Source organism: Eubalaena glacialis, chromosome 2 (genome assembly GCF_028564815.1).
Source record: "Eubalaena glacialis isolate mEubGla1 chromosome 2, mEubGla1.1.hap2.+ XY, whole genome shotgun sequence".
NCBI classification, from domain to species: Eukaryota; Metazoa; Chordata; class Mammalia; order Artiodactyla; family Balaenidae; genus Eubalaena; species Eubalaena glacialis.
In genome coordinates, this window is record NC_083717.1 from 190,638,921 (window position 1) to 190,666,749 (window position 27,829).

The window sequence follows — 27,829 nt, forward strand, 5'->3', positions numbered from 1 at the left end:
TCTGTTTCAGAAAAGGACAAAGCCAGCATCCATCCCTTGTAACTGAGGCTGACGCTTAACGTTTTCTCTTGGTCTGCAGTGAACAGAGTATCTGCCAAGCCCGGGCTTCCGTGATGGTCTACGATGACACCAGTAAGAAGTGGGTACCAATCAAACCTGGCCAGCAGGGATTCAGCCGGATCAACATCTACCACAACACTGCCAGCAACACCTTCAGAGTCGTTGGGGTCAAGCTTCAGGATCAGCAGGTGAGTGCTGGGGTGACAGGCCGTCCCCACACGCATACACACACATACACACACCACACACACACACCTCACACACACACCTCGCACACATACACACCACACACACACACACACCTCACACACATACACACACACACCACACACACACACCTCACACACACACTTCACACACCACACACACACCTCATAAACACCTCACACACACATACACACCACCACACACACACTTCACACACCTCACACACACAAAAAAACCTCACACACATACACACACCTCACACACACACCTCACACACACACACACCTCACGCACATACACACCTCACACACATACACACCTCACACACACCTCACACACATACACACACCTCACACACACACCTCACACTTCACACACACACACACCTCACACACACCTCACACACATACACACCTCACACACACCACACACATACACACCTCACACTTCACACACACACCTCACACACACACCTCACACACACACACCTCATACACACCTCATACACATACATACCTCACACACACATACCTCACACACTTCACACACCACACACACACCTCATACACACCTCACACACACACACACACACCACCACACACACACACCCCCCACACACTTCACACACCTCACACACAAAACCACACACACACCTCACACACACACCCCTCACACACATACACACCTCACACACCACACACACATACACACACCTCACACACATACCTCACACATACACACACACCTCACACACACCTCACACACATACCTCACACATACACACACACCTCACACACACCTCACACACATACACACCTCACACACACACCACACATACACACCTCACACTTCACACACACATACACACATACACACCTCACACTTCACACACACATACACACATACACACACACCTCACACACATACACACCTCACACACACCTCACACACACACACAAAAGCTCACACACCTCTCACACACACACACCTCACACACATACAAACCTCACACACACCTCACACACTTCACACACCACACACACACCTCACACACTTCACACAGACACAAACACACACACACAAACACACACACACACACACACACATACACACACACTGGTGAAAAATGGTCAGAGAACAACAAGGTCACGATGTAGAGTCAAAGGTCTGGGTTCAGAGTCTGGCTCTGTATTCTCATACTCCAAGGTGTAAGACCTTGAGCAAACTATCTTTTCTGAACTTCATTTTTCACAGCTGTCTTACACAGGCAGTGATCCACACCCTGCCTACCTCACTGTGTTATTGTCATATTAGAATATAAATAAAATAATAGATGTGAAACAGCTTTGAAAAATATATAGTACGAATGTGTTAGTATTATTCTCTGCCTGCGTACCCATAAGTAACATAGCTGTGAAGATTTTTGGTCCACCAACCCCCTAAGTCTTACTTTGGGGGGAACATCAAGATGATTTAAAGAATCTGGGATCATTCATCTCCCTAATAGTACATCCTGGACAAATCAGGTGAGATAGTTTGTGAGTGTACCTGGTAAGTACCTGTGCCAATAAATACGAGGTAAGTCCACCTATGTCCGGGGTAGTCGTGTACACGTAACTCAGACAGAGTGGTCTGACGTGACGTGGACTGAAATAGAGACGTGGAGAAAGGGCTCGTGTGGCTTCGCCACAGCGACTGTGTTAGGGCTTCAGGCTCTCCCTCCAGCTCTCTTCTTAGAGGTGGACGAGGACATTTTTCAGCAGGGAAATCAGCAGATCTGTAGTTCAGCATTTGTGAACACCTCTGCCTTAAGTAGGCAGCCTTTGTCAGTCAGCCCATGGCTGAGCTGAGCAGCAGGTTTGCTGCTGTCTTTGCAAGAACCATCGTGTTCGCAAATAGAAAAGAGAGAACAGAAACTCAGGGCTCTGTTGTCAGTGTGTGTTGCCTGTTGAATGGGTTTCTGCTTTTGCCAAAATAGTCCTATTAAATTTCAGGTTCCTGTGGCTAAAAGGGACCTCCCCACTTCGGAACCCCTGGTCAAAGATGGTCCTTCTGACCTGGAACTCTGGGTACCTTCAGGGGCATCCCTGTCCCTTGTCGAGGAGCCTCACGGGTAGGCAGGTTATTCTAAAAACCTTCTAGAAGCTGCTTCCCTGTTCTTCTAGCTCACTGATTCCAGCTCTGCCTTTCAGAGGCACACTGCACCACATACTGTCACCTATAGCGACAGCCAAAAACATATCACACATTTCCCTAACACCCATGGGTGGGGACAGCCAGGGAAGTTCCACCCTGGTACTCGCCTTTGACATAAGGCCCATTATCTCATGCAGTTCCTGAACCACAGTGGGTGTTCCCTAAGTGGCTGCTTTTATTATGACAAGTTTTCCATTCTCTTCATGCCTCTTGGTTGCCCTGCAGGGCACACTAGGAAGACACCATGGTGTGTGGGAACCAACGTGAACCTTGTTCTCGGAAGCCTCAGCTTCCTTCGGAGGGAAGCACATGTTGGGGCTCATTCGGGAGGAGACCTTTCCTGCATTCAGGGAAGGACTGGCGGCAGTCCTCGGTGATCTCCTGGGGAAACTGAGGGAGACTCTGTTGCCTCTAACTTAGAGACCTTCTGGGACCTGATGGAGACGTTACCAACATAGCCTTCCAGTTGGCATTACACGTTCGTCAGACAGGCTCCTGGAACATGGTTGCAACTCTGCCCAGGGGGGTGGGACACATTAGCCAGGAACACAAAAGAGATTCTCAGTAAACCAAGGTATTAGAGAAAGTGGCAGGAAACCTGGTCCATAATAACTTTTATGGACCCAGGAGAAAATATGAATTTTCACAGGTCTGATTTCCAGTCAGTATGGATTACAAGGTCAAACATCTTAAGAGAGACAGAGATTCCTGGTCTTATAACCAGGGGGGGATATCTTACATGTTCAGTGCTCTCTGTGGCTTACAGAGCACTCTTCATGTTTGTTATTTCAGTCCCACAGTAACCCCATGAGGATAATGGTGTAAGAATTCTCTCCCCCGTTTTGCTAAATAGGTGGACATAAAACCAGGTCATCATTTGTGGGGAAAAAGACTGGTAAGTTATAGTATCATTAGCCAAGGTCTAACCTGAATCTCACATTGAAGGTGAAGAAACCAAAAGATGTTTGGTTGAGAATGAGTTCTGGCCACTAAAAATGTTAGTGAGTCTCAGGCTGAATTAATAGAAGTAGAGGTCCAGAAGGAGGGATATTACAGTCCTGCTCTGCTCTGCACTGGTTGTACTTTACCATGAATGTTGGGACCAAATCTGAGTGCCGTAAATGGAATCTGTAAGGAGGAGGGCGTCCAAACTGGTGAGAGGTCTGAAAGCAGCATTAATATGTGGAACAGCTGAAGAAGTAGCAAGAGATATTTACTTGGAGGAGAGAAAAACTGAAAGGGGCATGGCCACAGTTTGACTCAAAACCCTCTGCTCAGTCCATGTACCTAGTACGGTAGTTGCGTTCAGAGCAGTCGTAGACCTTTGTGGGCTGTGTCTGGCTAGCAGACACAGCACTCGGTGAGCAGCCTTTATAACTCTATGCTCTAGGTGTAGATGGATCAGAAATGGTAACCCAAGAGCTGCAGTCGGAGGAGAGGCCAGCCATGTGCAGCAAAGAACCCAGAGAACTTCTGGAACAGCTTTATCACACTCTCCCAATCCAATATCCGAAAATCTCTAAAAGTAGAGAATCGATTTCTGAGGCTTTAGAGGTTAGAGCTAGGACCAGAGAAGGAATTATGGGAAGAAAGATTGCAGCTCATTATGCTGGCAGTCAGAAGCAGCACAAAGTCCTAGGCTGCAGGCTTGGATTCTAAATTCAGTTCTACCATTACTTACCTTGTAACCTTGGACAAATCACTTATTCTCCCTGGGCCTCAGTTTTCCCACCTGTAAAAAGGGAGGACTGAGTTAGACATTCTCTCTGGTCTCTGAGTTCCTTACGCCACATTGTTTCTAGATTCTGGATAGGCATCCACCTCCCCCCGTTCCCGCTCCCTCTAAGTCCCCCTCCAAGAACATAGCCAACCAGAGATTTCAAATCTTAGGATTCTTTTTTTTTTTTTTTTTTTTTTGTATTCATTTTTATATTTTTTGGCTGTGTTGGGTCTTCGTTTCTGTGCGAGGGCTTTCTCTAGTTGCAGCAAGCAGGGGCCACTCTTCATCGCGGTGCGCGGGCCTCTCACTATCGCGGCCTCTCTTGTTGCGGAGCACAGGCTCCAGACGCGCAGGCTCAGTAGTTGTGGCTCACGGGCCTAGTTGCTCCGCGGCATGTGGGATCCTCCCAGACCAGGGCTCGAACCCATGTCCCCTGCATTGGCAGGCAGATTCTCAACCACTGCGCCACCAGGGAAGCCCCAAATCTTAGGATTCTAAATCTCACTTCCCCAGATCATCCCTTCAAGTACCTGGAGAGGGTATGTGATACACTGAAGAGTCTTCTTTTATCTTGCTTCGGTATCCCTCAACCATTCTTGATATGATGTGGTTTCCAGACCTTCTTCCATTTGAAACACATCCCTCTGGCTTGCTCTAGTTTGTTAATGTCCACTGAAAGTGCAGCACCAAAACCACACAAACACAGACCTTCTGGTATAGACTTAACCACGCAGAAAGGAAGAGGGTCTTATCTCCCTCATTCTGGTCACTGTACCGCTATTATTGTGCCCTCTCCTCTGAAGAGCTGTGTTAACCACAAGTCACTATGCTTCTTATCATGCATGTAGCCACAAAACCTCCAGCCCTTTTTCTGACGATCTAGAGCTAAACCCAGAGAGAGAACCACCGAGGAACCTGGGTATAGATCTGGCCAAAACTGCAGTGTCAGTATGTAACAGCTAAGTTAAGAAACAGTTGTGTTTCTTTAGCTAATTTAGTACATGTGCTTCTCTCCCTCCGTCTCTCTCACTTGCTCGCTCTTTTTTCACTATCGGACAATCCAAACCTACCTTCCACCTGGCTGAGACTTGGGAAGAAGCTCTTGTGGATATTGCCCGTATTTGCTGTCCTCTGGCCTTACTTTATCCAACAGCACAGCAGGATGGAGCAGTAAATCAGAGTTCTCGTCTTAGCGCCCCAGCCAGCACACAGGGTGTCTTGGCCATGTCTCTTTGCATCTCCGAATCTTTTCCTGAGCTCTCCTTCCTGACCGGGGGGACAATAGACTGAGTTATCTCCAATTCAGGTCACAAAACCCTAGAGCCTCAAAGCCAGAGGAGACCCGAGAAATCATCTTGTACCTCTCCTAAAGCAGAATCTTTCCATTGTATCACTAACAGCAAGCCATCCAGCCTTATCTAGACTCTGCTTGCATATTTCCATCTCTGAGGACCTTAATATTTCTCAGTTAACACTTGTTGACAACCTGTGTGCTAGCAGCTGTGTTAAGTGGTTTCATATGCATAATTTCTCCCCCACCCTTCCTTACCCCCCCTCCACCACCTCTGGCAACCATCAATCTGTTCTCTGTATGCATGAGCTTTTTTTTTTTTTTTTTTTTTTAAGATTCCATATACAAGATAGATCATACGGTTTTTGTCTTTCTCTGTCTGACTTCTTTCCCTTAGCATAATGCCCTTGAGATCCATCCATGTTGTCACAAATGGCTAGATTTCATTCTTTTTATGGCTGAGTAATATTCCATTGTGTATATACCACAGTTTCTTAATCTGTTCATACATCAATGGACACTTAGGTTATTTCCATATCTTGGCTATTGTAAATAATGCTGCCGTGAACATGGGGGTGCATATATGTTTCTGATTTAGTGTTTACATTTTCTTCGGGTAAATACCCAAAAGTGGAATTGCAGGATCATGTGATAGTTCTATTTTTAACTTTAAGGAACCTCTATGCTGTTTTCTGTAGTGGCTGCACCAATTTGCATTCCCACTGACAGTGCACAAGGGTTCCTTTTTCTCCATATCCTTGCCAACACTTTATTTCTTGTCTTTTTGATAACAGCCGTTCTGACATGTGTGAGATGATATCTCCTTGTGGGTTTGATTTGCATTTCCCTGATCATTAATATTGTGGAGCATCTTTTCTTGTATCTGTTAGCCATCTGTATGTCTTCTTTAGATAAATATCTATTCAGATCTTCTGCCCATTTCTTTATTGGGTTGTTTTTTTGCTATTGAGCAATACAGGTTCTTTATATATTTTAGATATTAGTCCCTTATCAGATATATGTTTTGCAAACACTTTCTCCCATTCAGTAGATTGCCTTTTCATTCTGTTGATGGCTTCCTTTGCTATACAGAAGCTTTTTAGTTTGATGTAGTCCCACTTGTTTATTTTTGCTTTTGTCGCTTTTGTTTTTGGTATCAGATTCAAAACATCATCACCAAGGCCTATGTCAAGGAGCTTACCACTTATATTTTCTTCTAGGGGCTTTATGGTTTCAGGTCACAAGTATGTGGAGATTAAACAACATGCTATGGAAGTGGGTTGAAGGAGAAATCAAAAGAGAAATTTTAAAAGTACTTGGAGACAAATGGAAATGGAAGTATAACATAACAATTTGTGGGATGCAGCAAAAGCAGTTCTGCATTCTACTGCTAAGTTCATAGCAGTCAGTGCCTACCTCAAGAAACAAGAAAAGTCACAAACAACCTAACTTTACACCCCAGGGAACTGGAAAAAGATGAACAAAAGAAACCCAAAGTTAGTAGAAGGAAGGAAATGACAAAGATGAGAGCAGAAATCAATGAAATAGGACTTCCCTGGTGGCGCAGTGGTTAAGAATCCACCTGCCAGTGCAGGGAACACGGGTTTGAGCCCTGATCCGGGAAGATCCCACATGCCGCGGAGCAACAAAGCCTGTGCGCCACAGCTACTGAGCCTGTGCTCTAGAGCCTATGAGCCACAACTACTGAAGCCCACACGCCTAGCACCCGCGCTCCGCCACAAGAGAAGCCACCGCAGTGAGAAGCCTGCGCACTGCAATGAAGAGTAGCCCCCGCTTGCCACAACTAGAGAAAGCCCACGCGCAGCAACGAAGACCCAACGCAGCCAAGAAAGAAAGAAAGAAAGGAGGGAGGGAGGGGAGGGAGGAAGGAAGGAAGGAGGTGATCATTTAAAAAAAGAAGAAGAAATCAATGAAATAGAGACTAAAAAGGGAATAGAAAAGATCAAGGAAACTAAGCTCTGATTCTTTGAAAATGTAAATGAAACTGACAAGCCTTCAGCCAGACTCACCAAGGAAAAGAGAGCGGACTCTGTGCTCATGTTAGAATGTCCACACCACCCAAAGCAATCAACAGATTCAACGCAATCCCTATCAAAATGCCACAGAACTAGAACAATAATCCTAAAAGTTGTATGGAACCACAAAAGACCCCAAATGGCGAAAGCAATCTTGAGAAAGAAGAACAAAGCTGGAGGCGTCACACTCCCTCATTTCAAACTATATTACTGTAATTTTAGTATAGTAATTAAAAACTACAGTAAATAAAAAGCATGATATTGGCATAAAAACAGACACAAAAATCAACGGAACAGAATAGAGAACCCAGTAATAAACCCATGCAGATATGGTTTTATTAATTTATGACAAAGGAGTCAGGAGCATATAGTGGGGAAAGGAGCAGTCTCCTCAATAAATGGTGTTGAGAAAACTGAATAGCCACATGCAAAAGAATGGATAGTTGTCCTTTTAACTAATAATCCATTTATTAATGCATTCTAAGTATTAGACACTATGCAGAGGGCTGTGGGAGGCATAAATATGAAGTAGAAAAGACTCTTGCCCTTAAGGATCTTTATATCTAGAAGTCTCCATAAGATATGTGTCACAATGTGACCTTTGCAGTAACCCCATTAGGTCAGTAGAGCCAGGATCATTATCCCCATTTTATGACTGGCGAAACTGAGCCCCAGAGAAGTGCGGTGCCGCCTAGGGTGACACGGCTGGGAGGCAGGGCCAGCACCAGGACCCAGGGAACCTGACTCCCAGCTTAGGGCTCTCATGTGGAGGTCACGACCACACTCTTTGTTAGTTAAATGAAATAACTGTTTTTCAAATCCTCACTGTGGTATAGATCATGTTGAAAAGCTGCCTGGTCGTGCTTTCTCCTTCTTCTGACCCCATCCCCGTCCCCCTGTCCTCTTGTAGCCCCAGGGGACACAATATCCTTGCCCTACACAGCTCCCTCCAGCTCACTTACCTTTTATTTATTTACACGTATTTCTCTCTCTTTTCCCTTTCAGGTTGTGATCAATTATTCAATCGTGAAAGGGCTGAAGTACAATCAGGCAACGCCAACCTTCCACCAGTGGCGAGATGCCCGCCAGGTCTATGGTTTAAACTTTGCAAGTAAGGAAGAGGCAACCACGTTCTCCAATGCCATGCTGTTTGCCCTGAACATCATGAATTCCCAAGAAGGAGGTAAGCGGGGCTCTGTCTTGGCCTGGTGCCTAGACCCTCTCTTGTTCTACCTCTGCCCTCCTACAGTTCTGGCTTCCTGGGTGTCCTTGCCCTGCAGCTGTGCCGAGCTGATGCTTTGTGGGTTCTCAGAGAAACCCACTGCCTGACTCTAGGTTTAAAGCTATGTTAGCAATTTGAAGGAGGAGAGAATGGCATTTACATCTTTTTTGCCCTTGGTGAAATACAGATTTGTACTGTGTTCCTAAAGCCGAGTATCCAGATGCGTTTTACATTTGTCATCCTAATTCCATATTCTAGACACATGTTTGGCAGAGATCGGAGGGAACAAGCAAAAATGTATTCTTGTATTCGATTATGCATATGTTTAGCACACTTTGACTAAACATTTACTGAGTGTAGAAACTGACTAGACAGAATAGGTAAGAAATGGGTAGATGGAGTCCTTTCCCTCTAGACACTTGGTATCTTGGAGTAGACGGATTCACTAACTGCTGACTGTAACGTGTTGTGATAAGTGTGCTGATAAAGTATGAGCAGGGCAGGGACTTCGGGAGCACAGAAAGGGAAATAAGGGACTGCCCATCTGGGCTGCCAAGGGAGGCTTTGAGCGGGTGGTGACATTTGAGCTGGAGTTTTGAAGGGCAAAGAGGTGGGAGTGGGCATCCCAGGCAGAGGGAACAGCAAATACGAAGGCACATGGGCCTGAAAGTCCAGCACATGCTGGGAAAGAGAACACTGCAGTGTCTGTGCAGCCTGCGGTGGCGACAGGAAAGAGGTTGGTTGTGGAATTAGAAGGGTGGCACGGATTGCACAGTGGAAGGCTCCAACTTGGAAGGCTTGGGGTCTAGACAATGGGCTGGGGGCGGCGAGTGGCGCTAGCAAAAGCTTCTATGCAGTGCAGGTAAAGCAAAGGAGCAAAAACACACGTGGCTGTTCTCGGAAATTTGTAGTGTTAGCTTCAGAGGGAGGTCGGAGACCTTCCAGGATGTTGGCATCTTGGTGGCCACAGAGACAGTCTTGCACTTGGCCGGAGATCTTACCTTGGTAGGGCGTGGTAGTGAGGAAACTGGGCCTCGGGGTGCCCTGCTGGCCTTGAGTCCCGGTCATTTTTCTGGGCTTCAGTTTCCTTAGCCATAAGATGGGTGATATGTGATTGTTTCTACGTTTAAATGAACTCGAATGTATGTTCGCAGGCTGCCTGACACGTATTAATCACCCAGTATTAGTATTTGTGGGCATTATTACTGTCATGGCTGCTGCTGCTACTGCTGCCAGAACTGGGGTGGGAAGTGGAGAGACATAGTACTTGGAACCTGGAGGGAGATGGCTTTTAAATATCTATTGTGCCTGACAGGTTGGAGCTTTGGGACCCAATTTAAACCCTAGGAGAATTTTTTTAAGAAAAGAAAGAACACGTTTTGAGTATGCTTCCCGCAGGTCGTACACAGAACCAGTACTTGTAGAGTTCTGTCCCCGCTGTGAAAAGGCCCCAAGGTTTGTGGATTTTCTGCTGAGAACTGGAGGTGCGCAGTGAGGAACCACAGCGGTGTGAGTGATGAGTGCAGGGCCTGCCTGCAACATCGTAGGCACCAAATAACCGCTTAGTCAGCTGTCTTTTTTTCCACCCAAGAGCCTTGAGCTTCGTGGTAGAGTGAGCTGAGTTTAAGGTTTCCGATCCGAGCTGCCTCACTTGCCCCGGGATGTGGGAGTTAAGCTTTATTTTATCTGTACATACAGATACATTAAGGGGCAAAAAAAAAAAAAGGTTTTAATTTATTCAGATGACTGACGCAAAGCAAATACTAGTTATTTTTTTAACTTCACCGTAGAATCACAAGGAAATCAGCTAATCCAACCCTCATTTTCAGATAAGAAACGTGTGACCTAGTATGAAGAAATAACTTCCCGGTGCCAGGTAGTAACTCAGATTCAGAACCCCGACCTCCTGCGTCTCCTCTGGGTTGAACGGATGTCTTTGTTGGGGTAGGGGGTGGATGTGTGCTCACGAGGTGACAGTGGCCTGACTTGAAACTTTCATCATGAACAGTAGTCGCCCATCCCGGTTCCACGGCCTTTGGTGGAGGGGAGACCCTGGGCCCACTGAGGAGGAAGCGTTTTCTTCACCTGGGGTGTAGCCCACTGTACCGTACAGAAACCTGAAGTGTGAGCTCGATGAGCTTGTACACATGCATATGCAGAACCCCTGCCAGGCCCTGCCAGGCCCTGCCAGGGACCACATCCCTCCGCCCCCTCCCAGGAAAACCAGGATGTCAAGTTCTGTGACAACAGAGCACTTTTACCTGTGTTCGAACTTCATGTAAATGGATCATGTAGTGTGTACTTCGGGGCCTGATTTCTGTCCCTCGACATTACGTCTGAGAGACCCGCCCCTGGACCCGTGTGTCTCTGCAGCTGGCTCTGTCACTGTGGAGTGCCATTCCACGATACGGCTGCCACCCTGTAGTCCAGGCGTCAGAGCGCGGGCAGGGCGCAGGCAGCCTCTCCGCCAGCTACCACAGGAGGCCTCCGCTGCAGGACAGTTGTGAGCCTTCTATCAAATCCCCTCTGTACTGGCGAATTGTGTTCTACCCTCCTCGGCGGGAGGCTGTTTGCGGTGCAGTGGACCCTTGAACCGACACGGCTGTGAACCAAGTGGTCCACTGACAGTGGTTGCTTTTCCACGAATGCGTCTCCGGCCCTACGTGATCCACAGTTGGTCGCATCTGCGGGTGTGGAGCCATGGGCGTGGAGGCCGGCTGTGCAGTTACACGCAGGTTTTCACCCGTGCAGACTCAGAGCCCGACCGCCACGTTGTTCAGGGGTCAAGTGTAGTGAGAAAAGCATGTGTTCGGAGGCAGTGAGATCTTATATTAAGTCTTTGCTCTGCCACCTGTGGCCTTGGGGTAATAAACCCTACTTTCTAGGATTGTCATGAAGGTTAAATTTAAAATGTTTATAGAGTACTTAGTGTACAGTGCCTGGTGTGTGATAAGAGCGTGAATAATACTGGTTCTTTCCCCTTTGGTCCTGTTGAATTTGCTTATCTTCTGTAGGCTTCAGCATCCTTATTTGTAAAATGGGGTCATAAGTCCCACTTACAGAGTTGTAGAGAGGACTCAGTTGCCCGGCATGGGGCCTGGCACCTCGTAATGCCCGCCTCTGCTCCTTCCTCTCCTCAGTGGCATGTCCTGTTCTGTGCTAGGCATCTGGGGCTTGGGCCATCGGATCGTGGACCTTCTGAGACTCAGGGTCTCATCAGCATTTCCCACCTCCCCCTCATGCGTGAGCGACACTAGTGTGGCCTCCTGGGGTCCAACAAACCTGGCAGACACAAGATGCTTAGATACAACCCTGAAAGCAAAGCAGAGCAAATCGTGGCCGCCCAGTCTTCACACCCCTTTCTCTTACCTGATTCTCGCCACAGCCCTGGGAAGTGAGTCCCCAGACAACATCGCTGGGTTAGGAGGCCGGGGCTCAAGAGGGGAAGGGGCTTCCCTGGATGTACACCCAGGACTTGACCCGCTCTCGCAGTTTGCACCCTCTGTGTGCTGAGGACAGGCCACGACTCTGTTCTTTCTTTGTTCCTTCCTGCCTGTCACCCTGGTGAAACCCATTGTTCAGCCAGAGTTCTTGACATTATTCTGGAGAAAGAATGGGCGCAACAGAGTAAGATTTTCGCTGCCCAGCTTCTACGTGGAAGAGAGAGTAGAGAGTCAGGCATCTGACCCTGGAGAGATCTGTTTTGCTGACATTGTTCCTTGGTACCCACAAAACCTGTCTTTTTATGCCAGTGAGTTTTGGATACTCATTCTTCAACTTCAGGCCCGACCTAGGGAACCTAAAGCCAATTTAGCAAGTCAAATCAATAAATTAAATAATGGTCCTGTTGCCTGGTGCTTTCAGTTCCCTGGGTAGGGACAGGAGTGCAGGGCTGGCTCAGGGTTCTCTTGGGACCCACAAGGCTCTGGGTTCAGGGGTTATCTCGGTGGGTAGGGACAGTCAGCCACTGGGTTCTTGGGGCTTTTTCTGTAGAAATTGGCGCCTGGAGGTAGTTGGGGGTGGGGGGGAGCTGTCTGTCTCCTGATGCACAGCCGTGAGGGAGGAGGAGGAGTGCCGACGTTGGCGGAAGCGGGGCCTCCCCGTGACGTGGTGTGATGGCCACGGGTGGTGTGTGCGCTTAGGCGGACTCAGAGTGGGGCTTCTGTGGTCTAGTTGGATGGCGGAGACCATGACGACTACTACTACTACTACTACTATTACTACTAATGACTGTAGTAATAATAACATCTAGGCTTCCTCTTCAAAGCCCAGGATTTTTGTTTCTTACCAGGATCTTCTCCCACATGCCCCTTCCCTGCCCTTCTTGTGGGAAGGCTCCCACTAACCAGGCAGCCCCACAGGTGGGCCTTAGCTGGCTAAGGAAGGACTTCTTATACTCTAAAGAGCCTATAATTTGGCTTTTATTTCCCACAGATTGTCAGGCCGGCTACTGTTATACACATTTATTCAGATGGGGGCTTGGGGTTAAAAGAGGTGACATGTCTGCCAGAATCTTCCAGTGGAACTGAGACTCAATTTTAGGGCTTCTGGTTTGAAATCCAGTGTTTTTTCTACAACTCTGCACTGCCTCAGTAGGTCAGCGGGGAGGGTCAACCAGCCTTGGGCCCAGCCTGAGCCCACAGCGCCGGGTGGTCTTCTTGCTTTGGGGATCACAGGGGTTTGGTCAGGGCAGTGAGCATGGCTCATGGCACGTTACAGCTGCTACAGAAAAAGGACCGAGGGCGCGGGCCTCGGTGTCGGCAGGTCTGCACCGTCTCAACTCCCGCACCACTGATGCACGTACCTGGACTCCCTGCGGCTGCTGTCCTCAGTGGACGCACACCACCGTCTGGTAAAGCCGCCAGCTGTCAGGCAGCGCAGCAGTGTTTACAGGCTATACTTGGCCACCCGGCCCGGCTCAGCTTCCCTCCCCGCTGCAGTTCATTCTCTTAGCAGACTTCAGTTCACAGTTTAGTGACCTTATAAAGGCAACTGCTTCTATATGCTTCCATGTGAGCCTGCCTCTGACCTTAAACAGGTCATTTCTCTGGGGGCCCCAGTTTCCCCGTCTCTGAAAGGAGGGATACAGACTTGATCCAGCTCTCTACAGGTCCTTCTAGCCCTAATGGTTTAGGTTTTATGTATGTTGTCTGGACAGAGTGAATGCTACCTCACTGCTTACAGATGTGGTCACTGTGGCCGATGCTAGAAGTAGGAATAACCCTGTGAAGAAACTGGATGGAAGAATGTCCTTCTTTACTTCCCAAAGGACCTAGCACGTCCGGGAGGCAGCATCCCTCATCATCCATAGTCCTTGTTTATAACTGCAAAATAGAAAATACAGACAAGCAAACAAAAAATTACCTCTGATCCTAAAACCCAGAGATGACTGCTGTTAACACTTATGTAGCCTTCCAGAGTTTTCTGTGTTCACATATGACTGAAGAGCTATTCCCCAGAAATAGTCTGTATGTACTGTTTTGTACGCTTTTCTCACTTGGCACTATGGTACGCATGTCCTTCTGTGCCAAGGAAGTCGGATCTCCTCACCATTTAAGTGGCCAGAGTGTTGCACTGAGTACCATATAGAGATGTTACTACAATTTAACCAGCCTTCAGCTTGTAAGTAAGTTGTCCCCATTTTTCACTACTACATTCGTGTAACAGAGGGCTGGCTCTCTTGTATGTTTATATGTTAATTTGTATGTATGCTTTGTGTCTTATGTTCATCTTTACACACTTGTCCAGTTATATCTTGGGATATTTCTGAGTCAAACAATACATTTCTAAAGCTTTGACGTATCTTGCTGAATACACCTTCCGGAATGAGAGTACTAGTTTGTACTGTGTCCAGCCCAGTTGACGGTCACCCACTGCTGAACCTGCACCAGGACCAGGCCTTAGTACTCCTGTAATCGTAGCAAACACAAGAGAAGGGAAAACGTATCATTTTAATTTGCTTTTTTGGTTACTAATATGATGACCATTTTTCATATGCTAATTTGAGATTTCATTTTTCCCATTATTTTCAGCAGTAGCTTTAATTAAGTGCAGTGCAACACGGAGGGCTGCAAACCTCCTGCGCCTTTAGTCACGTCTGCATAATTTCCCACTCCCAAAGCAGGTGCGTCCTCTAATGACCAAGAGATCTTTTATTTCCTTTGGCAAATGAGTGGAGGCAGTCTGCTCTCATGTAGCATGTTTCAGGCTCACGACAGATAATAAATACACCTCCCTCACCCGGCTGCTGTGAAGTAGTATTACGTCATCTGTATCTTCGGAGTCGTTGTTATTCATGCTCGTCTGCATAGACGTAGAAGAAAACATTCACTTTCATTCTCTTTCATTCCCTGGAACTTCTGCTGGAGGAACTTCTTTCTGTTTAGAATCTAGAATCATGTCAGTAGGTCAAAGAGATTCCTTGGCTGTTCCTTCATTTGGCTTCTTAAAGCAGGGAGGGGGGTCTAGGAGTTAGAGGACCTAGCTGTTTCGAGCTCTCAGGTGTCTGGGTGCCTGTTTGAGAAAGCGTTTCCCTGAATGATTCACTCGGTAACATGAAAAAGAAAAATGGCTATTTTGTTGGAAAAGCAAATGTGTAGATAAATAATTCCCTCATTGACCTATATTTAGAAATAAATTTAAAGATGGGAAGGATCTTAGAGATACTTAGCCAAGTTTTTTTTCCCAAAAAAACTGGGGTTTTTTTGTTTTTTTGTTTTGATATTTGGAGCTACTTCTCTGGTTGAACGGGAAGGACGGAGGGGAGCTGGCCTCCCCGAGGGCTCTGTGGCGGCTCCGGAGACCACAGACCTCAGCGGGTCGTGCCAGCACCCGGCCCGTGCACCTGCTGCCGCGCCCCACGGCCTCCCGTCTCGGGCAGCTACAGCCAGCACCCTTGGCCCTGCACATCCCCTCTGCCGGGATACTTACGTGTTTTACTCGCAACACCTCTGTGGGGCCTGCTTCCCCGCCACCTTACTGGTTCTACTGGTGGTAGGACCGGTGTAGCCTTAGTCACCAGCCATTCTCCAGGACCAGAGCCGGAGAGGCACACAGGGAGCTCAGGAGATGTGTGTGAGAAGCAGCAGCCTTTGTGACCTTCTGAATCTCAGGAGCCCAAGTTCTGTTCTTCGGGGCTAGGCCTCAGGAGGCCTGGCTCTGGTCCCAGCTCCGCTCCTCACGTGTGCCCTTGATCGGCGCAGTGACCTCCGTGGGCCTCAGTTTCCTCGTCTGAAACATGCAGTGCTGGTTGTCCTCCAAGGTCCCTCCAGGCCAGAGGCCCTCAGAGCCCTTTGTGTGTGCTGCCCTGTCGGCTCCGGGGAGGAAGAGGCCATGGTGGCCGGGAGGTTAGCAGGCCTGGGTGCTGCTCGCCTACATGCAGCCTGGGTAAATCACCTCCCTTTTCTGAGCCTCGGTTTCTCCATCTGTAAGATGGGCGGGTTCTGAGGCGTTCAGCGCAGCACGGCGCATGAAAGGCTGTGATGGCGACCAGCCAAGCCCCGTCCGACTAAGGAAGAGGCTCACCCAGCACAGCGTCTGGGTTCCCCGGGAAACTCCGCCCTCGGTGGGAAGAGCCTGGCCTGGAGGTCGGGCATCTGGCTGTTGGCCAACTCGGCCGCCGCCTCGCCTGTGGTTTCAGGCATGTCTCCTCTGCTGTGCGGGCGTCGGTGCTTAGGCTGGACTAGTCAGGTGGTTCTAACAGGGACAGTGTGGGAGCAGAGAGGAGGCATTTGGTGGCCGGTGGACAGAGGACCAGGAGCGCTGGACGCATCACAGTGTACTGGGCAGCCCCGCACGATCATGTATCGTCCTGCATGTCCCACCAAACACGTGGAGGCGAGGAACTTAATTATCTGAGCCAGAACTTTACTGTGTTGTAAGAAAAAGCACTCCTTTTTTTATCTTAATTAAGTTATTTATTTATGTTTGGCTGCGTCGGGTCTTCGTTGCTGCGCGCGGGCTTTCTCTAGTTGCAGCGAGTGGGGGCTACTCTTCGTTGAGGTGTACGGGCTTCTCATCGCGGTGGCTTCTCTTGTTGCGGAGCACAGACTCTAGGTGTGCGGACTTCTGTAGTCGTGGCACGTGGGCTCAGTAGTTGTGGCGCACAGGCTCAGTAGTTGTGGCACACGGGCTTTAGTTGCTCCGTGGCATGTGGGATCTTCCCGGACCAGGGCTGGAACCCGTGTCCCCTGCATTGGCAGGCGGGTTCTTAACCACTGTGCCACCAGGAAAGACCCTCCTTTTTTTTTTAATACCAGTTTTAGTATGTGCTGAATTTTCTAGGAATGCAGCCACCACGTGCTTCAAAAGAAAATTGTGCTTTAGTTTGTTTGTAACTTTACCAAGAATTGTTTTCTCTTTTGGAAAATCTTATCTCCAGCATTATCGCTGGTGAGATACACACACAGCACCGCATTATTGAAACCGCTTGTGTCAGTAGTGGTCACTGTGTGTCTGGGGGTGGTGCCAGCATCTGACTGATGATGTCTCCTACTGTAGTTGTCTGAGCTTTTACGTGGTGCAGTGCTGTCTTATTATTGGTTACTTCTCTCTTTTCTCTCCTTTATTATTTTTTTCTAATTTATGTAGGTAGGTTATATAATCTTTGAATTTCACTTCAGTATAATACAGGGAGCGTTATAAAATGTTTGCAATAAAAAGGGGCCATTGAATCTGAAAGGAAGGGCTAGAAGTTCTGTAAAAACGAGACGAGTTCCGTCTTCGTCACATCTGTTATCTCCTTGGATCGTCACCTAACGGTGCCGGCTGGATAAGGGAGGCTGGGTTCCGGACACTGTTCCTCTTCTCCTCCAGAGACAAGCAGGAGAGGCAGCGGGGCCCCCGGGAGGGGGAGGGGGGGCGGGGAATGTACATTTTGGAGCCAGGGTACCGCGGTGTGAAGGAGAGCCACACGTTCCTCCCTCCTCTCCTCCGAGCACGCCTCTGCTCCGGCACCGCGTCCCTCCGACGGCGCACCAGGCGGTCCAGACACTGCCTGCCTGCAGGCAGCATCCCACAGGCTACGGGCTCAGCCCCAAAAGACCGCCCCCACCCCCTTCGGGAGCCAGTCACCTGTGCTTCTGACCAACAGGCCATGAGTCAGAGGGGCCTGTGACCTCCTTAGGTTCAATGAATTTGCTAGAGTGGCTCGCAGAACTCAGAGAAATGTCTGACTTACTAGATTACCGACCAGTGTATTAGAAAAGGATGGAACTCTGGAACAGCCAGATGGACGAGATGCACGGGGCAAGGCGTGTGGGACGGGCCCAGAGCTTCTGTGCCCTCTCTGGGCAGCACCCTCCCCAGTCTCCACATGTTCACCAACCCAAGATCTCCGAACCCCATCCTTTTGGGTTTTTTATGGGGGTTTCATTACCTAGGCCATAGGTGATTGAACCCAATCTCTAGCCAGTCTGCCCTCCGTAGAGGTCGAGGGCATGGGGAGTGAAAGTTCCAACCCTCTAATCAAAAGTCGCTGCATTAACATCACCTCACGGGTGGTTGAAAGGGCCTGTTAGGAGTAACAGAATACACCCATTTCACCTCCATGCCCTGAAGCTGTTTCAGGAAGTGAGAAAAAGACTAAATGTTATCACGAAAGATGCCCCTTTGGCTCCTGTTTAGGAAATTACAAGGGTTTTAGGAGCTATGTGCCGGGAACAGTGTCCAAAGACCAAATATACATTTCTTATTATAAATCACAATATCATCCTTGGGTTTGAATTTCTGCTGCTCACAAGCAGTGTGACCCTGACAAGTCACTTCATCTGTAAAATGGATATAATAATACCATTGATGGCTGGAGGATCACCCAGCACAATTCCTGTGTGACACCTGTGCCTGTAGGTGTCCAGTAAATAAAGCTTGTCCCCTCCAGGCTTCTGCTCTCCCCCCCCTCACAGGCACTGCTGCTCCTTGTCAGCAAATAAGCGCTCTTTCATTAAACTAGGTTCTCTCAGAGCTTCCCGCAGTCACTGTCTAGTTGTCTTTCCTTGTTCCTGAAAGGTAGGGCCCTGGTGGCACCGGATGCGAGGCCCCAGGCTGATGGCCTCCAGCCATCTGGTGGGAGTGGGCTTTTGAGAATAATCTTCCCCCTCTAAGCCTCCACTGGTGTGGAGGACAGATGCTGGAGGCCCGGCCGGCACTGATGTGGGACCAGAGAAGGGCTTAGACATCAGGAAGCTGGGCTTCCATTTTGCAGCTGGGACCCAGTGAGGGGAGGGACTTGTGCGGGTTGCACAGCACATCGGGGTGGAGCTGGCACCTGCGTCCAAGGCTCCTCCCGCTGTCCCACGTCACGCCCACTCCTTCCTAAAAAAGGATTTTCCCTGGGACCCAGACCCAGGGTGGGGCTAGGAAGAGAGCTGAGGAGCCTGGAAGGCGGGGCTCGGGAGGGCTTGAGAGCTTGGCTTTGTCCGTGTTCTCTCCAGTGACATCCCGTCTGACCCTCCCAGTGGGCAGAGTCATGCTATCCTGCAGCTCACTCTCCCACGGCTTCACCTTCTTACTGTCAACTCACAACAGAGTGGGAAGACCCCAAACCAAAACTGAGGGTCCCCTCCTCCATTCCCGCTAAGACCGCAAGAAAGTCTTCAAATCAGAAGATGCGGCAACCCTCAACTCATCCCAGAGTCATAGACGCTCCCAGTAGGTCACCAGCAGTGATGAGGGGAGGGGGCCAACGTCATGTGCATGTGACCGAGCCTGAGTGTGCCGGGAAGAGTGGAAGAGACGGCCCAGAAGGCCCCCACGGCATGTTGGGCCTTCCGCACAGACTGCCAGGGTCTGGGGCCCAAGAATGCTTCAAGCAGGAGACCGTGACAGCCAGCACTGGAGGCGGGAGCCCGTTTCCCCAGAACCTTAGGGCTTCTGGAGCCCCCGGAGGGGTGCCAGGAGGACCTGTGTCCCAGTGCCTGGGCTTCTGGAGCCCCCGGAGGGGTGCCGGGAGGACCTATGTCCCAGTGCCTGGGCTTCTGGAGCCCCCGGAGGGGTGCCGGCAGGACCTATGTCCCAGTGCCTGGGCTTCTGGAGCCCCCGGAGGGGTGCCGGCAGGACCTGTGTCCCAGTGCCTGGGCTTCTAGGGCGGGACCGTGAAGTTGCATTCACAGGGGAGAGGCCAGGAGCAGCACTGCTGCTGTAGGCTGTCAGACCTTGGGCAGGACTCCTCCCAGCCTCAGCTTCTTCATCTGTAAAATGGGGTGGTCAGGCCTACCTCAGATGAGATCATGGGTGTACAGCAAAGCATGGTGCTGGTGGCAGGAGTTCTGAAGACTGCCTGGCTTGTCACGAGCAGGAGGTAACACCTCAGAGCATCCACGCTCTGCGTGGGAGTATGGCTTTCCTTTAAAGGCCTTGGGCTCAGGATTAGATGCAGGATGCCTCAGAATGTTAAAGCCTGCTGTTGGCGCTGGGCAGGGAGGGGAACAGGAGCTTGCCTGGTCAAAGGCAACTTTGCTTACAGTTTGGGGGTTGAATGCAGTGAATTTCACACTGTCTATGTTGTGGAGTTCCAGGGGTTCACCAGGCATGTCCTGCCATCACCCTGATAACAACCAGAATAGTTCCACTTTATTGCATCTTTTGGGACTCTGCAAAAAAGGAAAAGGAACACCTGGTAGCTTGGTGCAAATCCACGCGGGGTGAGTTAAAGCACGTCTCTCAGAACATAGCGGTGTGGCCTTTCGTTACCTGGTTTGCTTGTGATAACATCATTCGTTGGTACATTTCAAGCTGGTGCTGGTGATAGATGTTCCCCCAACTTTTCCAGTGTCCTTAACGGCTGCAACGTCAGCTCCCATGGGAGGGCGCCCAGGCCAGGGGCCTCTCCTGAAGAGTGAGGCCCAGAGCCGTTGCCTCTCACTGCCCCACCTCCCGGCTTGGTAGAGCCGGGGCTGGATTCTGCTTTTCATAAACGTCTTTTCTTCTTAAAATTACCTGCTTTTTTCTCCTAAGGAAAAAAGCTGTCTTTACCTCCCTCCTGCGGAGGCTGTGGGCACTTTCTACCCCCGACAAAGGGTCACTGAGGACACCCGCTCCCTGAGGCTCCGCGTCCTCTCCTGCCTGCCCCCTGGTGGCCGCTTCCTGCGCACCAGACACCAGGGGCGTCCTACCACCCGCACCCACGGTGACTCACCAGGGCGCCTTCCCCAGACCCCCCCCCCAGCGTGCCCTGCTGTCCCTACACTTCCAAGCCCCACTCCTTCTCTGGGACCCTAGCTCTGCAGATGAAGCCGTTTCCAGCCACCGTGGCAGGATGCCCCGCTCCTTCCCCGCACTCCCACGGTGCTTCATTTATGCCTCCATTGCGGGGGTTAATGCCACCTAGCATGTCATATTGTCCTCAGCATGTGACTTCGGTCAGGCTGGGAAGTCAGAAAGTGTCCTGTTTCTCTCTGGACCCTCAAAAACCAACACACTGTCTAACTGACAAGCTCTGGCTGCATCCGTACAGGTGAGGGGGGCAAACCAAGACCCGGGGGCTTGCCGGTCTTGAGACCTCCAGCCCCATATTGCGATCGCACTGGATGGCCTATCCTGACGCGGGCGTGCGCCGGGCCCGACCCCAGACCCCAGCCTCACGTGTGGTGTGTTGTCCTCGCGCTTCGTGCTTGGGCTGCGAGCCGCAAGGCACCCTCCCCTCCCCTCCCCTCCCCTCCCCTCCCCTCCCCTCCCCTCCCCTCCAGGGGCCTCCTCCTGCTCTCAACACGTGGTCATCCACTTGGTTTGAGCTCGCTATTTGCTCATCTAGACTGTGAGCCCGTCGAGGGCAGGAGCCCCGAAGAAGGGCCAACGCGTCCCAGGTGTTTGGACAGTAGGTGAGCTCGCTGGTGCTGTCACACATTCTGTCTGTCTGTCTGTCCCTCACGTGGCCTGATGCTTCCTGCCGTCACGCCATCCTCTGCAGACCAAGACGACGTTCCTGGACCAGCACCACTTCTGGAACTGGGCACAAGGCGAGGGGTGCTATCTGTGATTGAGGGACATGGCACATAGAATTGTCTCACACAGAAATCGCACCCGTCACCTTGGCCCGCCTAGCAGCACCCTGAACCGAGGAATGCGCCTTCCCCAGCCAGCAGCCGTGTTCTCACCGACCTCCAGCTCTTTGTGGCCCTAGGGTACAGGTGTATCAGACGTGGAGTCAGGCAGGTCTGGGTTTGGGCACTGCTCGTGCCAAGGGTGTGCCCTCGGGCAAGTCACTTCACATTTCTGAGACTCAGTTTCTCCATCTATACAATGGGTTTACCACACCTACCTCACAGGGTTGTTGTGAGGATAACATGAGATGATGTTTGTACAAGTTTTTTGTCACCTGTAGATTACTATAACAATTCGAAGTTCCTTTTTTTTTTTTTTTTAATATTTGAAAAGTTAACTAACATATCAACTCCTGTGGTGATGCCTTGGGAGACACAGGGAGGCCGGACTGCTTGGGCTGGGATGGTGAGTTCAAGTCAAGGGTCCAAGGAGAGGCTGTGCCTGACCTTGGGGTCTCCCTCTGCACCTTGGCAGTACTTTGTAGCCTTCTTGGGGCCCCTAATTTCTGAGCATCCCAGCAGCAGCGTGCTGCCATCATTGTCTTCCTTTAAAGCACTGCTGGTTTGTGTGTAGCTCCCATCCCGGAGAAGGAGGACCTCCTTCCACCAGCCCCAGGGTCATCTTCCTAACGCTAATGGGAGGATTTCTTTGGGGCTTTTCGTTTTCCTTAGATCTGGCCTGGGCACCACATGCTCAGTCGGGGCTTGAGCTCGTGAATGGTCCATTATGGATGCCCGCCTCACCGGTGCCCACCAAGTACATCTCGGGTTGGGTCGTGGTGAGCAGCCTGTGGTCAGCACAGCGACTGACAGATGACACAGACTCTGGGGGCAGAGGACAGAGTGCCAGGCCCGGGCTCCAGGCCCTGTCACACGAGAGCCTGTGAAACCTTGAGCAAGCCGTTTCCTCACCCCGAGCCTCAGTTTCCTCATCTTTAAAGGTGGTTATAATAACCGCCTACAAAGTTGCTGTGAGACTCAGATGATAACATAAGTGGGAATGTGACTTGCAAGCTGTAAAGCACCCTAAGAATGCAAATTGTCATGCTTGCCCCTGGAGCACCCCATCCCAGGACACTGTCTGAGATCTCAGCCCTCAGAAACGGCCAGCGTCCTCAGTGGTGTGGGAAGAAACAGTGACATGCCCGGGGGCTGGCCCACATGCTCCTCAAGGAAAGGAACGTGTCTTTTGTTGTACCTGTCCCACCTGGTCTCAGTGGGTCTCCTGGCAATCCTCCTGAGACTGTCAGGGACAGGTTAGGAATTCCTGTCCCCACTTTAAGGCTGAAAAAACGAAGGCTCACAGCAGTGGTTCGCCAAAGGCTACACTAGTGAGTGACAGAGCCCAAGTCTCCGATTCAAAGTCCAGGCCTTTGCCCAGTGAGCCAGATGGCCTGTCAAAGAGACCCCAGTCAGCTGGTGGCCTCCACACTTTCTAAATCATAACCCAGCTTGATCATGGGTTGATTATTATGGGCATTTAACCTGGCCCATCTTTATAGGGAAATGCCTACTTCTGAAATAAGTCAAAAATTAATCAGCATTCATTTTCTTTTTTCTCATTTAGCATACTTAATATCTTTCCTAAAGAATGATAATTTCCAGGTCAGCCTTCTGCCAACTTTAGCTCATATAGGATAAGAGCCAGCTCAAATATTTTAGTAAGTGACCATCCCAGGGACGCAGAAACCCAGGTGCTGAACTTGGATGCAACTTGCAGCTTCTAGAGTGGACAGGGTGTGAGCATTTGAGGCCCTGCCCCCCACCTGCTTGTCAGCTGCCTGCCTTCATTCATCATTTATTCATTCAACAAATGACTGGGCTTTCACAGTGGACACCTACTTGATTTGCCTGCTTCTGTGCTTAGTCTGTTCTCCACACACAAGCAGATTGCTCTTTCCACGTCTAGGTCAAGCCAGGTCAACCCTTGCTCAGGACTCTCCAGAGACTTACAGTCTTACCCAGAATCAGATCCAAACCCTGACCGAGGCCTGCGTGGACCTCCCTGGCCCTGGCTGCCTTGCTCATTCACTTCCGCCCCACTCTCTACCTCACCCGCTTACTTCCAATCACAGCAGCCTCCTGGTCGCCCCCCGATTGTGCCACACGTGCCCCTTCACCCCGGTGTCCCTTCTGCCTGGAATGCTCTTCCCTCCAAGTAACCCATGGCTCACATGACACCTCGTCAGGGAGGCAGGACCCACACACCTGCCCCTTCAGCTCTTCCTGCTGTGTTCCTCCTGTTACGTGCTCCCGTGTTGCCTGTCTTTCCTCTCGAGAACCAAGGGCCCAGGGGAGCGGTTTGTGTCCACGGCTGTATCCCCAGTGCCACGCACAGTGACGTTTGTGTGATGGATGAAGGACCAGGCGTATCCCGGGCCTGTTCTGTTCTGGGCCGTGCACCAGCACGCAGAGAGGCCCAAGACACGGTTCCCGCGTCTGCAGGGCTCAGTCAGGCAGAGAGGAGGGACTTGACAGTACAGTGTGGCCAGTGCGGGGACAGAGGGAAGTATAAGTCCAGGGCCTCGGGAGCCTGAGATGCAGGGACAGGGCTCCAGGAAAGCCTCTGCAGTGGGCATGCTGGATCTGGGGCTTCAAGGATGGATAGAAGTTTGCCAGTTAGAGAAGAGAGAGGGCAGTCAGGTGAGGAAGCTGCATGTGCGAAGGCACAGAGGCGTGTTTGAGCCTTTCACAGGGACACTTCCCACCCTGGACGGGTGTGGGGGAATCGGTGAGGCTTACCGAACAGTCAGGGCCAGGTCTTGAAGGGCCTAGACCTTCCCCTCGAGCCCCAGGCCTTCATGGCCTCCTCTTCCTGCCAGACAGATCTTCAGAGGTGAAAAATTACATCCTGATATCCTGCCCTGGCGCCGTGGCTCTTGCCAGGGGTTAGAGGGAGGGTCCTTGCCGATTCCCAGCTGCCTGGGACTTCCTGAGACCTGAGAGCCTTGTGCTCTGCCTCTGTGGCTCCTGGGCAGCTCTTGGCCACAGCCCGTGGCTTCCAAATGGACTCAGCGATGGTTTGCCCCGGCCGGCCAGCCCCAGTCGCCGCTGTCTGTGGATAGCACCCCGCCTGTCTCCCAGCTTTGGAGGGACACGGCATGCTGTTTGCGGTGGCAGACGGGTGGGACTGAAAGAGTCCTGGCTTCACCCATCTTTACCACCGATTGCGGGTAATTCATGCCTCTGAAGCTCCATTTCTGATCTGTTGCACGGGGTTGTAATAACAGCCTGTCAGGTGGTTTTGAGAAGTAGACACGGTGATGTGGAGGCATAAATGTAGGGTGTTTCTCTTCTCAAGGTGCTCGCAATCCAGCAGGGGTGCACACGGGCACCTACACAGCTCTGATAAAAGGCAGCCGGGGGGCCTGGCGGGCGGGGCTTCACCAAGTCCCTGAGCAAAGCTGGCGCCATGGGTTTGTGGGGCAGAGGTGGGAACGTGCCACATCACAGGCAGAGGCAGCGCCAGAGAAAGAAGGGAAAGAAAGAAACATTTCAGGAGGACGCCCGTGACCTACTAAAGAACAGAGAGGTTAGGAGAGCACACTGGGACGAGGCTCAGAGAGTGAGTCACAGGGCCCTGGATGCCGGTCAGGATCCCGCCTGTCCTGGGGCTGGTGTGCAGTGGAGCTGCAAGAGACCCCCAGTCTCCAAAGTCCTTGCAAGTCCTGGGCCATATTGTAAAAACTCATGCAGATTTTATGTTCTTCTCCATGGTGTATCTGTGCCTCCTTCCCTATTTGGAATTATTTCCCATTCAGTAAAACTGATGCTCCAGAAGGGTGGTCTGTGCCCTCTTGTTTCTGCACATACCGCAGAGCACCCCAAGCTGTGGAAGGGTCTGCCCAAGCCACAGGGGCCTCTCCAGTTGAGGCGTGGAGGGCGGAGAGTGGCCTGGCCTCAGCAGCAGAGTGCAGGAGCAGCCCTACCGCTGTGACCTCAGTGACTCAGGCACAGCTGGAGATTAGCCAAGCCACACATAACTGGCAGGACATTCTTACATGAGCTCATCTAGAAAACTTAGAATCAATCCTTGCTGAAGAAACAAATACATTTAATTAGCTAGTTCATAGGCTCATAGTGTAAAAAAGGACTTCACAAGCCATATCAGCCAAGACCCTCGTTTTATACACAGAAAAACTAGCTCGGAAAGTCTGGCACCGGCAGCAACAGGGCTCAAATCCAGCTGTTTGCCTGACTGTGTTTCGGTAGCTCCTGATTCCCCTTTGCAAACACTGCTGTTGAAATGTCATCACACGCTTCTGGAGCATCTAGCAGCTGGAGGTGGAGCAGGCAGCCCAGTCGGGGTCCGAGCCCTCCCACCTGCAGGGTGTGAATTCTGCGGATCCCATCCACTGCGCCTTCAGCAGTTGGAGGTAATGGAGACACTCAAGCCCAAAGAGAATTAACACTCAGATCTGCTGACCCGCATCCTAGCTTCAGTTACAACTTCACCTTCAGTTTCTCCAGCTGCTTGCACCTAACACATAGTGCTTTTCTAAGTAGAAGTGGTCCATGGCTGGTGGGGTGGGCCCGGAGTTGGATTTCTGACCACTGGATACCAAGGAGAGAAACTGCTCCTGAAGACCCCCTTTGGGGAGTTTTCTCAACGTGACGCATCGCAGAGCTGACCTCTGAAGAGACGGGAAGCTGATGGGGACAGAACGTGGCTTGGAAGCTGCAGGAGCTTGTTCTGCTTCTGACTCTGTCACTTACTTGATGTAGACAAGCTTTTAATCTCTCTGGGCGTCCCTGGCCTGCTGAGGTAATGATGATGCCGCTCCCGGGATGTGTTATGAGAATGTAATAGATACAGATTTGAAATGTTAGTCACTCAGAATTCCCTAAGAAGAAGAGGCCCTGGCAGGGCTGAGTTGTGCTGTGTCAGACTCTAGGCTGACACTAACACGTGGAAGATCCACACCCCGAGATAAGCGATGCTCTCGTTGTGTTTCAGACCAGAAAACAGAGTGAAAGAGCTTCAGCAGTATGCCCAAGGTCAAAGGGTGACAGCGCCAGGACTCAAATTTAGCTCCAAGTGGCTTCAGGTCCGTGCGCTCTGTGAACGGGGAGTGCTGTTCTCAGCACCTGACGCCGCCTCTGGCTCAGCCCCGCAGGCGGGAAATGAAGTCCCAAAGAGGGAAAGCAACTCGCTACCAAGGCCCCGAAGCCCAGCAGAACCGATGTGTTAATCATCCGGGGAAAGATTCGGACAGGCAAGGCCGTGCGAGCCCCACATCAGGGAGGAAGTGGGGGGTAGGAGGTGCCAACCTTGAGATGCCCCTCCTAGGCAGCAAGTCTGGGGGATCCCAGATTCCTTTGAAGTCCTTTGTTGTACCTTACAAATCCGTACATATTTGCATTTTAGCTCAGGGAAGTAAAGAGGGAGCAGTCAGTATCACAAGGGAAGGTGGTAAGGGAGGGGGTGCCTGACCCAAGTAGGTCCCTGGTAGGGAAAGAGGAGGCTGGAGGAGGTGGCTGGGGGCTGGGAAGCATTTCCCGAGGGACCCATGGGAATGATGTTTCCCACGTGGGGACCAGCACAGAAGGGCTGTGCTTTCTGATGTTTGCTGTGAAAGCAGGGCTCAAGGGGAAGAGTCAGAGACAGAGAGAGAGCAGGAGGCAACCTAGGAGTCGGGGAAGGCTCCACGGGGTCGGCGACCCACTTGACTGGGCTTTATGGGCCCTGGGGCTTTGCCAGCTGGGGAAGTGCAGAGGCGCCTTCACGGCGGAAGGAGCAGCCACTGCACCCACAGGTATGATGGCAGAACGGGGTCCAGGGTGGTGGATGGGGGTGAAGGATTGACTTCCTGCGGGTCTTGAAGCCGGTTGGGCTGGAAAACAGGCAGGAGAGGCAGGGATTGGCTGAGAGAAGCAGCGAGGAGAGGAGAGGAAATCCAAGGAACAGCCGGATGGAGCTCGGGAAGAGCGGGCGGCCAAGGTCAACAATGCCTGGGACTCTTCCTTCGGTTGGTCACCTGTTCCCTCTGGCTGCGCACCCGCCTCGTCCCCTCCCACAGCCCACAGGGGACAAGAGGAGAGCGAGCCACGGTGGGAGGC

At 50.9% G+C, this 27,829-nt stretch overlaps 1 protein-coding gene across 4 annotated transcripts in view; it reads left to right on the forward strand.

The window, feature by feature from the left end:
- Positions 1 to 27,829, forward strand: part of EVL (Enah/Vasp-like) — a 157,529-nt gene that overhangs the window by 98,272 nt on the left and 31,428 nt on the right. For all 4 annotated transcript variants that reach the window (XM_061181246.1, XM_061181248.1, XM_061181247.1 and 1 more), the window contains exons 2-3: positions 80 to 248; positions 8,516 to 8,693. In XM_061181246.1, coding sequence (XP_061037229.1) covers positions 80 to 248; positions 8,516 to 8,693 — 347 coding nt within the window. The remainder of the gene's footprint in view (positions 1 to 79; positions 249 to 8,515; positions 8,694 to 27,829) is intronic.